This window comes from Spodoptera frugiperda, chromosome 7 (genome assembly GCF_023101765.2).
Source record: "Spodoptera frugiperda isolate SF20-4 chromosome 7, AGI-APGP_CSIRO_Sfru_2.0, whole genome shotgun sequence".
Lineage (NCBI taxonomy): Eukaryota > Metazoa > Arthropoda > Insecta > Lepidoptera > Noctuidae > Spodoptera > Spodoptera frugiperda.
Window position 1 is genome coordinate 2,133,400 of NC_064218.1, and position 13,433 is coordinate 2,146,832.

Consider the following 13,433-nt stretch of genomic DNA (forward strand, 5'->3'; position numbering starts at 1 on the left):
CGGTTTTCAACAAAGTGTTTTTCAAGGAATAGATTTTCATAAAAAATGGGGGAGGTAAAGAAAATTTAAGACCCTTTTTTAAGTTTTTGTCCTATTATTTTTTAATAAATATACATTTTATACATTGTTAAAATAATATGTCATATGAAAGGCAATTTTATCTATTAAGATATAAAATTAAAGTATATTTTTGGTAAAATTAATTTAATTTTTAAGATATTAAGTGTTCTTTCAAATAAAAACCTCTAATGGCTTATTTGCTCCCAAACGTATGTCATTAATTGTTTTTAATCATACCAATATGGCATTTTACAGTTAATTCCGATACAAACCATTGTGCATTTAAACTATTTAATTATGTAAAGCATTTGTAATTATGATTCAGCATTTCCAGGAATTACACACGTCGCGCGCTGTCATAGGTTATTGACTTTGAATACTAAAACTAATGATTTTTTAAATAAATATTATGTAAAGACTCAATAGGCTCACCTTCTATTACATGGGACTTATAACACAAATGGTGGAAAGTGAGTGTTCATTGTATAGTGGCTTATCGTGCCATAATTTGCGCCTCTGTTTACTCCTTCGGGGATAAAAGGCGCGATGCATATTATGTCAAGACAGTTGAACCACATTTAATTGGATAGTCAAATATGAATTATTCGACTATTCAATGCAATAAAAAATTCTAGAAATAAGTCTGCTATTTGACATAAAAATCTGATGACGCCATAACGCACTATTTCATACAAAATATAGTTTTTGACGTTTCGAAAAAAGTATTGAATTTGACTAGTAGGAAACTAGCCTATTATTCAAATAATACTTTTACAATGGTCTAAAACGTAAACCGCTACTTTGCAATTCTCTTTCAAAAGGAATACAGTTTCAAATCTGTCTCATACAACTCATAACTTAGTATCAAAGAGACACTGAAAATGTCTGTTAGCCTGAAATTGTACAAAGCTGAAAACCGTAAGCGATGGTATTCCCAAACGGGAGGAACATTTTGTATCAACTGCAGACATAGTATGTTGGAAATACAATGTTTACTCTACTATTTCCACTATGTGCTGAGTGGAGACACATTCGATACGAACTATTTGGTTAACATAATAATGTCACTGTATAATGGTGTAAGCAAATGTTCAGACTCGGAGCTGTGGACTGCCTAGGGGGTTACCGGGCTCCGGTTCGAAAAGCAGGAGAAGTTACAGGGTAGCTTTTTGTCAGTAAGAGTCTGCAACTGTCTCTCGCCTCGCCAAAGCTGGGAGAAGTCATTGGATGATTTTGTCAGCTCATAAAAAAAAACCAAATGTTCAAGCAGTTGTATTCTCTAAAAGGTTAAGCTTTTAAGGTGGGAAGATCATCGAATGAAACGTCTCGCCCTGGTTGTGGCGAGAGGGAATGTCAGACCATTACTTGACTTAAAACCACCTCCATTCTAAACCCTGCTTCGAGCCAGAACGCAGGTGTATTAAAAATCCCAATAGGTACTTAGTATTAGTGAAATAAAAAGCGAACCTATTTTCATACCTAAACATCATACCTTTTCACCTGTATTGTCATGGTGTGACATTGAACAAGGAGTGAGCCTATCGCCATTGTACCAAATACAATACGCTAGTTTCCAACTAGACAAATAAATACAATACCTACTATTAACGAAATGTCAAAAACTATAATTTTCTATGAATTTTGTACATCGCTACTTGTGACGTCATCGTATTTCTGCGTAAAGTGACATACTTGATTCTTAATAATTTGCTAGAAAAATAAGCACGATAATTTTGCGATATTTTCTTGTATTGAAAAGTCTAAATAATTTATTTTTGACGTAGGAAACTACTCAATTCTAAGATCCCTGCTTTTATAAACCGATAAACGAGTATATGAATTACCTGATGGTAAGCAATCGACACCGCCCATGGACACCCGAAACACCAAAAGCGTTACAAGTGCGTGGTCAGCTTTTTGGGGGAAGGAATTTAAGGGTTGTTGGGGAATCGGGGATTGGAAAGATTGGGAAGGGGAATTGGGCCTCCGGTAACCTCACTTACACAACAAAACACAATGCAAGCGTTGTTTCACGTCGGTTTTCTGTGAACCCGTGGTATCACTCCGGACGCGTCGACATATTCGTGCCAAAGCATGGTTCTCCCACACTCGAAATAACATTAAATTAGGTATACCTTAACTGACCGAGAATTTAAATTCTCGATAATCACACTTATAACCACTGGATCACAGAGGTATTAGTTTTAGAACAAATCATTAATCATTCAGTGTGGCAAATAGTCATGTATTTGATAGTTAATTTACAACCCAATCAATTTGGTTGATAATTAGTATTTAACCCATGGATAAAAGAAAGAGACTGGATTGGCCTTGTGGGCGGGCCACGCGCGCCGAGGGTGCGAACGAACGTGCATAGCGCTGTCTTAACGCTCAAATGTTCATACTTACCGGCTAGCAATCGCTGTCATGTTTTGACAGCGTACGTATCTCCGCAAAAATATTATATTATGCCGTCTTGCGCTATTGTAACGTGTCGGAAAAGAAGCCAGGTGTGTAGCATAGCACGAGAAGGAATTTCTTTTCACCGGTAAGTCCAAAAACATTAAAATACTTGTGATATTTGTAATTATAACATTAGCATTATGAATTTTATAGACAAAAACGATATAATCGCAAGCAGACTAATAGTAATACATTGCTTGCGATAGATGAGTACAATCTTGCACTACGTGAGCAATCGCGCAATGTATTACGTCCATTGCGAGAGTCCCGAGTACCGAAACAAAAATTCATTTCTACAAAATCTATGACATCGATAGTGTTGGGCAAATTTGTAATCAATGTCGATTGTTACTATGATACAGTCTATTATAATCAATAGCACACTTTATAATTAAAATAATATTATTTATTACGACTAATTAGTAATATAGATTTTGAGTGAGTTTTATGTTTTTTTTTTATAGAATGTAACATATGATTTATTTTAATATTATTATGTTTTAGGTTTCCAACAGATCCAGGTGTAAGAAAATTGTGGATTGACACAACTGGTAGAATTAATTGGATTCCTACTAAATGTAGCATAATTCGTTCGCAACATTTCGATGTTGATAATTACATAATAACAAAGTCAGGGAAAATAAACTTAAAATTAGGCGTTTATCCGCACAAATATATCACAATGTGTAATTCAGTAAGTAAACTGATTTTATTTTAGAAAATTTTATATTGGTCTCTTTAAATCAGCTTTTTTGTCTAAAAATGGCGATATTTAAAATATCATCTTTTGTAAATTTAAAAAACGAAAAAATTAAATAATATAACCATGTTATTTCAATATGTTCTGTACTTTATACAAATTATTGTAAATATGAGAGCCCTGCATTAGCTAAAATTGAATTAGACTAGTAGAATGCATTTGTGTCAGCTTAGAGTTGTCATGCTCACTCAAAGGTCTCATTGGCGGTGGCACGGGCGTTGGATCGTTCGATTCCCTGCAACATGGTTGAGTTGGACGGTGCTGGTGTACGTGCCATGTTGGTGAACGAGCGCTGTCAACTGGGACTGGTCAGCTCCAGACTGTATTAATTTTGTTGTTCTTAAGGTTTTTTTTCTATCGCTTTGACTGAATATTAGTTTTACATTGTTCTCACATAGTTGAAGCAATCGATGCAAAGAAAAGCAATGTAACCAAGAATTGTATTGTAAATCTGATTGAAAAAGATTAACCTATGGAGTTTATTGCTCGTTCTTCTCCATAGGAATCTACACTTTGGAACGAGCAAATAGCTTCACTAGAGGGCTGACCGACAGACAGACGTTATTAACATTATTATATTAGTTTTGACGTTCAAAAGTGCCTTTGCTTTAATTTTTTACTTATTTTTAACTTATTGAGTAATAAAATTGGTTTTAAAATTCAGTTGTGTATTTTTTATTTATTTTACTTTTATTACTTGGTTTCTATTTCGTATGAATACAATTTCACAATATTCAACAATACTTGTAAAACAAAAACAAAATGACTTAAATTTTATCGATATCAACAATCGACCTTTCTCTCGCCCTAGCATACATGAGTTTTTATGCGTGTTAGAGTGTACGTCAAATGCAGTCATTGCGTTTGTGTGACAACCAATAGCAAATTCGAGATTTAAATGTGTGTTATTTATTTGTGGGGGTAATCCGCTCAGGCATTGGTCTCTTGCTTGTAGTGAAATTAAAGGGTGGGAGAAACGGCGACACGCGTTCTGATACAAATCAGGAACTATTTCATTTCTACTCTCTTTATCTATTCTGTGATTTAACCTCACCTATTTAATTTAGACTATTTTAGTGTTTAGTTTAATTCGCATGTGTTTATTTGACTTTATTATCTCGTTGGTTGAGTAACTGTGAAAGCGACTGTTGATCAAAGAGTTTCACATTCGATTATAAAAGATAGGCGATGTCTTAAAGGCGTTGTTGATTGATTGTAGCGTAATATTTTGTGGCCTATAGCATGCCTCGATAAATGAACTATTTTTTTTTCAAATCGAACCAATAGTTTCTGAGATATAACGCGTTCAAATAAATAAACGCTTTATATATTAGTGTAGATTTGAAAATTATATGCTATTCCTTTTTTTAATTTGAATGGGACTCTAGACCCATTTACAAATGGATCTCATATCCATGTGTTAAGAAAACAATGTAGTCTGCTAGCCTGGGGATTTTTTAAATCCTAATAGTCGCGCGCCTCTGAGACAATGAGTAATAGTATTTGCAGTGATAAACGTTATCACTAGTAAAGATAACAAGATCTTGGCTATCTAAGATAACATGATAACCGGAAGGTTAAACATAACGTTGACACTATTGGATTTACAGTTAAACACGTGTATTTAAAAAAATCAGGAGTTACTTTTATTTTGGAATTTTGGCAATTCTGACTCTCTCAACATCAGAGGAGTTACATGCGCAAAACACAAGTAGGTAGAAATGATAAAATCAAAACATTGTGCGTGGGTGGATATTTTTTCTGATAACACAAATAAATCAATGTAATAGATAAAAATGCATATCAATGTCAATATATCAGTGTTTTCCATATACAATAGATTTCATGGAGTTACATCACTATCCACCTTGAAATATTTGTGAAAATTGAAACAAGTTAAGATACGAGATGGCCGGATGGCCTAGCGAGGTACCAGACCTCCAGCTCGAAGCTGTAGGAGTAGGAACGGGGTGGTTTTTAGTCAGTAAGAGTCTGACACTCCCTCTCGACTCACCAAAGACAGGAGAGTCATAAAATGATTTGCCCCTAAAAAAGGTATTAAACAAAAGATCGGAAACGCACTTGTAATTGCTCAATGCACAATCATGATTATGCACATTACTCACATAAAAACGGGATGTTTATACGAACGATGATATTGCATACAATATCTTATGATTGGTATGTCAATTAGCACAATATATCTAAGTACTTAACTCAATATCGTTCAATTGACATGGAAGTACTCGATAAATTAATACTATCGAGATAAAATCGAGTGCGCGGTTACGATTGAGTATAATATTCATGACATTATCAGTACGGTTTATTGAGTAGGAAGTTATGCTGGTCAAATCAGAACTATGTTATTTATACGCCATATTTATTTACTCATAAAATATAAATAAAAAATACAGTATACTATAAATAATATGAAGTATGTATCAAAAGAAAATGTCGAGTGTTAAAAACTAATAACACATATCGTTCGACAAAAAACCATAAAAGAAAACATGCCTAAAAAGCAAAACAAACAATCATCGTCTCATCTCTTTCTAACACACTACAAATGTATTGCGCACTCTCTCTTTTAACCCCATGAAAGGTTAACATCGCACTTCAATCAGCTGTCACACACAAAACAAACAATTCGACAAAATTCAGGGCTATAGTTAGACAAACATAATTTTATAAAGTAGCCAGGTATACAAATATAATTATATAAACTACTCACCATTTTGAGGCACCAGTTTACTTATTTCTTCTAGTTCATAATTCTCTTTATTCTTTCCCATTTTATTTTGATTGCCTCCTATCAATAATTTGTCATTTTGTTCACTCATTTTTTAGTCAATATTATTATAACCTCTGTGGTCTAAAGCACTCTGTTTATGTTTGGTTTGTGTAAGACTAGAATGACATTTCGAAACGGTGTTGCCAATGTTTGTTCAAATTACCCTTTAAAGTGGGCGTTTTTATGTACGTGCGTTGGAATTCTCCGATGATTAGTGGGTCGTTTATTTGTCATAGATTAGTTGTTGTTTAATGTTAAGCCTAAGGTAATCTCTTTATAAAATCATATTAGGTATTGAGGTTGAAAAACTTGAACTAATTTCGAACCGGTTACCTAAAATCATGTTTTAATAATGCTTCTTATTATTTTATGAGGCATCTAAATGTCTGTATCAAAAAGATTTTGGTCACTGTGTTAAAATTAATTATCAATTTATTTACAAAAATAAAAAAGCATCTCAACATTTACCATTTTCCGGGAAAATTTTCATACACTGGCAATTTTCGATACGCATGGTAGCGAAGCTCGATCCGCGTTCGTATAGTTCCGTCGCTCTTCGGATGCGTTCGGCATTGCTCACATTTTTGCTAGACAAGACGGTACTACGTCATTGGCGCCAAAAAAGATCGAAGTTGAATTTAATTTACTTCGTGACGTGTAAGGTTAAGGTCAATGCTTTCGTTGCATGCGTGCTGCCATTTTGAATAATAACTGTCAGTTGAAATGTGAAATTGGTGATTTGGTTTTTTTTTTATTTTTGCAGCGCGAACAATATTCGTCGTAGTATTACGGTGATTAGCAAACATATTTTTGTATAGGTAATTAAATGATGATAGTTTTTGTTCGAGAGGTTGAACTTCTATGGTACCGAATTCTGAAATATCAGTTAGTACTTCTAATAATAATTTTATGCTTTTTAGTTTCAACTTTTTGTCTTAGTTTTTGGATTTTTGAACGCGGTTTTTTTTTCATAGCTAATGAAATTAAAAGTCACTTGATATTGATACAAGTTTTTTGTCATTTACCGAATAAAATATCACCTAAGCAAAATTAAAGTTCAACGCTATAAATGTCATCATTCTATCGTCTCTCCACTTATGTCCCAAATATTTCCTCGCCTTTCGAAGCCATGTGTAAAGTTATAAAAATAAACTAACAAAAATATGATTAGGGTTTGGTTCTTTTCCGTCAATTTTCTAAAGGTATTTTGGGCCACGGCCTCAAAGCTAATGTAGTGTAAAATACGTGCCAACGAATATCCATGAAATGTCTAACGATCCTCTTAGGGAGTAAGAAAAAACCAGCCAAGTGCGAATTCGAATCGTATGCTAAGGTAGGTAAGGTACAAAATTATGTTCATTAAAATATTTTTGATCACAGAAGATTGTGGAATGATGCTAAGCAATATTTTTTTACAAATTCTATTTTTTTTAACCCTAAATTGTAATACAAAAAAGAAATCGATAAAATATCTTAAGACATTTTTAATCCAGGCTTATGGGTTAAGGATATTTATATACCGTGACTCGGAACACAATTTGGAACAGGGCTGTTTTAATTAATTTATTTAACACTTTATGTACAATGGCGGGCTTAATCGCTATACCTATAGCATTTTCTACCATTCAATTACAGGGTGATGCGAGAAGTGTTACAGTAGGTTTTAAACAAGTATCTACTGATACGCAGAGGTGCAAGATAGACAGACTTTAGTCAGTACCTAAAAGTCCGACACCATCACTAGTCTTAATAGAGCGGGATTAACTACTCAATACATTTCCTTCCTTTAAAAAAGTAAAAGTCAAAGGAAAATAAACAACAAATAGGTAAGTCTGTCAGTCTGTCCGTCAGTGAAGCTAGATAGAACGTATCAACAATACCGCCATCCAACCCTTTTACTTATAACCTACCATCTAGGGCTTCTACTCGGTTCGTGTATTACCAATGCTCTACAAGAATTCCCAAACGCACGATCTAAGACTTCGTAATGGTGGCAGTACTCGTACAGGTTGTAATGTCAATTCAATTAATATCGAGTCACTTCAGGGACCCACTTTGGGGAATCGAGAGAATCGATTTCGACGAGACGACTTGGTTTTAACTCGGTTTGTGCTAAAATATTAGTGATTGGTTGTTTAATGGTGTGGGTATGTTATTAAACATCACTTATCTTAATGTAAAGTGTTCATCTAAATCTTTAGATTTTGGTTAGGTTAAGGTTAGGTGTAAAAAAAAATTCAACAGTTGAACTTGAGTACCGTGCAATACAAGACACTCGTAGCCTTTCCAAGCGCGCAATGTGTAGCGGGTTCGATTCATACACGGAACAACTCTTTGTGTGATCCACAAATTATTGTTTCGGGTCTGGATGTGATGACTTGTTTGTTTGTAAACGCACCCAGGTGAATATACTAGTGTGGGGCAACTCTGAAAAAATAATTTAAAAAAGCACTGAGGATTCCATAGCGCTATTAGAATGAATTTTATCGTCACAGTATAATCTATAATCTAAGAAGATATTAAAAATAAGTTTAAAAATAATTCACAAACATACGACTCACTCAAAACCACCATCGACATGTTAATAAAACCACGACATCTGTCGAAATCTACTCCTAATACATAATAGAAATGTTCTAAACAAGTTGTCGACTAGCAAAACTTGTGCCGACATGTCTAAAACTTTTGAACGCTGTCATTTTCAAAGGGCACGTCCAACGTCCATATGAAAGTCAAGCAAGTGAAATTACCAAACTATTCGACAAGTACAGAGTTTCTAAACTATTTTACTTCAAACTACCTACGACTAAGCTAGTTACAATACGGTTTTGAAGTTCAGAAATTAAAATGAAGACGTTTGTCTGTCTCTCTCTCTCTCTCTGTATCTTTCTGTCTCTCTCAGTCTAAGTAAAATAAAAGACGGTGAAGTTTTTAAATTCTTTGAATTTGTACTCGTAGACTGTTTTATAGTAGTCGTTGGAATTACATGAAAAGTCACTTTGTAGAGTTGTGGACCTAGGTTTGTTTGTTAACTGGGTTTAGTAGTTCAAGTTTCAGAGCAAATGACGTCATTTATTTTGGTCCAAAATTTAAACACGCCAATACGTGCGCCATTCTTACGGCCAATTCCAATAACCTATTTATCGGTAGATTTGCTTACAAGAGATAGTATTTTGACATAAGCTCCATACACAATGTGTCAAAATTCTACCTCTGGTAGGTAAATCTACCGATTGGTAGGTTATTGGGCCGTTAGAGAACTTGTCGAATCATTTCTTATTATGGCACCAGAGTTGTATTAATATTGTCATTTATTTGATTTTGACTAAACATATTATATATTTCTTAATTATTTCTTCTTTCTCAAATTGAATCTGTAATTATACCCAGTCTATGGTTAAGTACATCTTTATTTACCCTTTGAGAACCTAAAAGAGATGACCTACTCTTACACTTATTCACAATAACCAAAGCTCTCACCGTGTTTCCACATCGCAATTAACATTAATTTATTTAGAAAAAAACGTGCATAATTTTACAGCTTTACCCAATACATTAATACAGTTAAATTAAGTAACTATCTATTACTTATGTGGCTTATTAACCTTTTAATATCATTTTTTAATGTCATATGTTGCGGAGAAACACCTGGAAACCTTGATCTACAAACAGTAACTGCGTTGTGGATAGACGGTTAACAAAAAACCACCTAACATCTTGTCACTACCAAAATAAATGAACGAATTATTCCCCTTGAAAGGCTCTTACTCGTTATGATAAACGTTCCACTATCTTATAACACATAAATTACATTTGCCTCACCGCCTGATTATGATATATGGCTAAAGTATCAGATAACCGTCTGTGTTACTCGTTGGTCCTTGTTTCTTGTTCAAGGGTCAGGTTTATAGGTCAGGTTTATGTATAGTGTAAGGAAAGGTTTTAATGTTTAATGGTAGTCTTGTTAGGGTGATTTTTCCAGCAGAGATGTGCTATGTAGATATGATTCGAATATGTAATAGCTATGCTGTGAAACTATGTGACCGTTTTCAGTGATACTAATCTATGTAGCTATGCTATGAAGATGCGTAGCTCGAGTATGCGATGTATCGATTGTAGGGAAACGATTCATAGCACACCTCCGTAGCATGCATCCATAGCACGCATCTTTCCATATAAAAAACATAGATTAACTGAGTCCGTTTATACCTGTGCTAAGCTTTGTGTACCAATTAATATGATCGGTGGAAGCCAAACGCATCCATAGCAACGTAACATAATAGCACATCTTTGATGGAAAAGCACGCTTATGCCAAATATAAAGCTGTTTAGCTTTGGTTGCTAATGGGACTGCTAAAGTCTTAGGCTTTTGAAAGGTTTAGCAGTGAAAAACATTCTGTCTGTTAATGTCACAGTCTAGACAAGGACCTCTTTTCAACCAGAAATAGAATGAGCATTGATCACTTTACTTTCTCAAAGGGGATTGGCGATTTCAGGCTTATATATTTACTAACTTCTGCCAGCGGTTTTGCCTGCGTTTTCGTAGGATAAAAAGTATGCTATCACCCAAGTTAACTCAGACCTTGTCCTTATACCAAATTTCATCAAAATCTGTTCAGTTATTTGAACGTGACGTCCTTTAATCACGCTGAAACTACTGAACGGAGAAATAAATAAATACAAATAAGATAATGTGAAACAAAAACAATAAATATAATCATTAGCTACACCGAAAAATGTATTAACAAAATCTGACTAGCAACATCATTCAACTAACAACTAATTTATTTATTTATTAAGGCTTACCAACTAAGATACATACAGACAATCTTAAAAATATGGGAAACTACAGTTAGTGTATGCTCTTAAATTAAAGGTAGGTAAAAATAATGTTGAGCATTAAGTACAAAGAAATTAAGTACAAGTAGGTAAACTATAAATAGCTTTTTTAACTACATAGTTCATCGAACTATAGTTCATTGAAGACTGCCAAACATTCCTGAGCCTTCATTCCATTTCATTCATAACTCTCTCTTCTTTCAATATACGAGTATTACCCTATTTTGACAAAAAAGAACTTATAAAAGAAGATGGTAACATAAATATTTTCATTTTATTCTTGCAAGCTACCCGTGTCCCTATAGATTATATTATCAGACGTACCCATATCGCGAGGGGTCACGTCTTTATAAAAATGCCTGACATAAACACGCCTGACCTTTATCGATTTAGTCCTTAGAGTATTAATGTATCTCGTAAACAGAAGCAAACGTCTAAAAATGATATTTTCAATTTTTCTTTTTATTTGTACGTGATTGTAGCGTTTTCCTTCCTTAAAAAAAGAGGGTCATACTAGCTTCTGTCGCGGAGCTGCGGACTAGCTAGCTGGTTTACCGGGGCTCCGGCTCGAAAAGCAGGAGAAGGAACGGGGTGGTTTTTAGTCAGTAAGAGTCTGACACTCCCTCTCGTTTCACCCAAGTTGAAGAAGTTTTTGGAAGCTTTTCCCTCTTCATAAAAAAAGGGTTATCAGAGAGCATTGATGTGCAATCCCTGGCTAGTCTCTTATTCAGGTCTTACAACACCCGAGAGAAGAATGGCGATAAGTATAATATATTCTACGCAGTCAACGCACTGTACTTGAATCCTTGTGACGTTGAATGATGCATAACCTCTTGAATTAGGGGATGTCATGCGTTAGGCACTGACGGAACAGACAAACGGTCTTGTCCTACGGACAAATTACTGCAATTGCTTTGTGAACATCAAGACTATTACTTATTACGCAATCAGAATCTCCATAATGTAAAAATCTGAAACTACATGAAAATGCTAAATTTTTTGCCAAAGGTTTTTATGAGATAAGTCGGTAAATGAGTAGACGGATCACCTGATGGTATGCAATCGCCGCCGCCCATGGACACCCGAAACACCAGAAGCGTTACAAGTGCGTTGTCAGCCTTTTGGGGGTTAGGAATTTAAGGGTTGTTGGGGAATCGGTAATTGGGCCTCCGGTAATATCACTCACATAGCAAAACACAACGCAAGCGTTGATTCATGTCGGTTTTCTTTGGGGCCGTGGTGTCACTGAGGTCAAGCCGGCCCATTCGTGCTGAAGCATGGCTCTACCATATTTAATATTCTTGAAAATTTAGAAATATCTTTACCTGATTCGATAATCGCAGACCTCCCGACCCACGATACAAACCACAAAAGCAAGGTACCTACCTCTATTTAAATTCAAAAACACGTAATGACACAAGTATTTAAAACAGAATTTCGTAACAAATGCCTCTCATAACAACGTTCGCATTTCTCAAAGCCATAGCTTAGAGCCCTTTTTAATATCACCCAGCTCCCTCATTCCATTTTGAACCTTATCCTCAATTGTTTAACGTTGAAACTGTTTGTATAGAAAACATAAATAGAATAAGCGTAACTTTTCCTTTGTTAGGGAAATGTACACATTCTTGACCTCCAGTTGAGGGAATGTAAACTACAATTCTTTAATATTAAATAAATACCATTTCTTACTAAGATTTCTTTTTTACGTCATTGTTTGTACGGTGTTGAGCAAAAACAATGTGTGTTGTTAGGTATATTCTGTTTTATATTATTAGAACTAGCGACTCTGGCGCGGTTTCTCGCTCAACTCGGCTTCTATTATCCTCGATAAATGAACTATCAAACTCAAAAAGAATTATTCATTCGGACCAGTAGTTTCGGAGATTTTTTTTTTTTTAAATAAAAAACGTTGCCCCACATTAGGATTTTCTCCTGTGTCGTGGGTGCGTTTACAAACATACAATTTCACATGCACATGACACCCAGACCCGAAACAACAATTTGTGGATCACACAAAGAGTTGCTCCGTGCGGGAATCGAACCCGCTACCCGTTGCACGGCAGCCAGTTGCCCAGCCACCGCGCCAACCGTGCAGTCAAATTGTGCGTGGTCAAACAAACAAACTCTTCAGCTGTATATATTCTTATCTCTAATTTAATTCAATTGATTTGGTCTAACTTTTTCTTACAGAAAACAACTAACATTATATACAACATATTTTAAAACTAGGTTAATTATAATATTATGTAGGTAAACTGAAAATATCTTAACAGAAAATCCAATTAATTTACTCAGAAAATATTAATAGGTAAATTAATTTATTTTAGGAAACACTCTAGAAAAATTTCCACTCTTCTGGAAGGAACACGACAGATTTTCTTCAAATTAAAGGAATTATTTCAATACTCAAATAAATTATAATGCTTAGTTACCTACTCATTATTCCGCCAAGTTTAATAACCTTGACATAATAATTAATAATATTATCTAATACTCGTAACTAGACGAATAACT

The 13,433-nt window shown here is 34.6% G+C and overlaps 2 protein-coding genes and 1 long non-coding RNA gene across 4 annotated transcripts in view; 2 read left to right on the plus strand and 1 right to left on the minus strand.

The window, feature by feature from the left end:
* Nucleotides 1-6,203, minus strand: part of LOC118265647 (major myo-inositol transporter IolT-like) — a 38,583-nt gene extending 32,380 nt beyond the window's left edge. Inside the window, exon 1 of the mRNA XM_035578645.2 lies at nt 6,018-6,203. Coding sequence (XP_035434538.2) covers nt 6,018-6,126 — 109 coding nt within the window. The 5' untranslated portion in view covers nt 6,127-6,203. The remainder of the gene's footprint in view (nt 1-6,017) is intronic.
* LOC118265648 (hemicentin-2) overlaps nt 1-13,433 on the plus strand; it is a 307,809-nt gene that overhangs the window by 181,308 nt on the left and 113,068 nt on the right. The window lies entirely within an intron of this gene.
* Nucleotides 2,361-3,146, plus strand: LOC126910903 (uncharacterized). The gene is made up of 2 exons (XR_007705502.1): nt 2,361-2,608; nt 3,028-3,146. It is a non-coding gene; the product is annotated as an uncharacterized LOC126910903 (long non-coding RNA).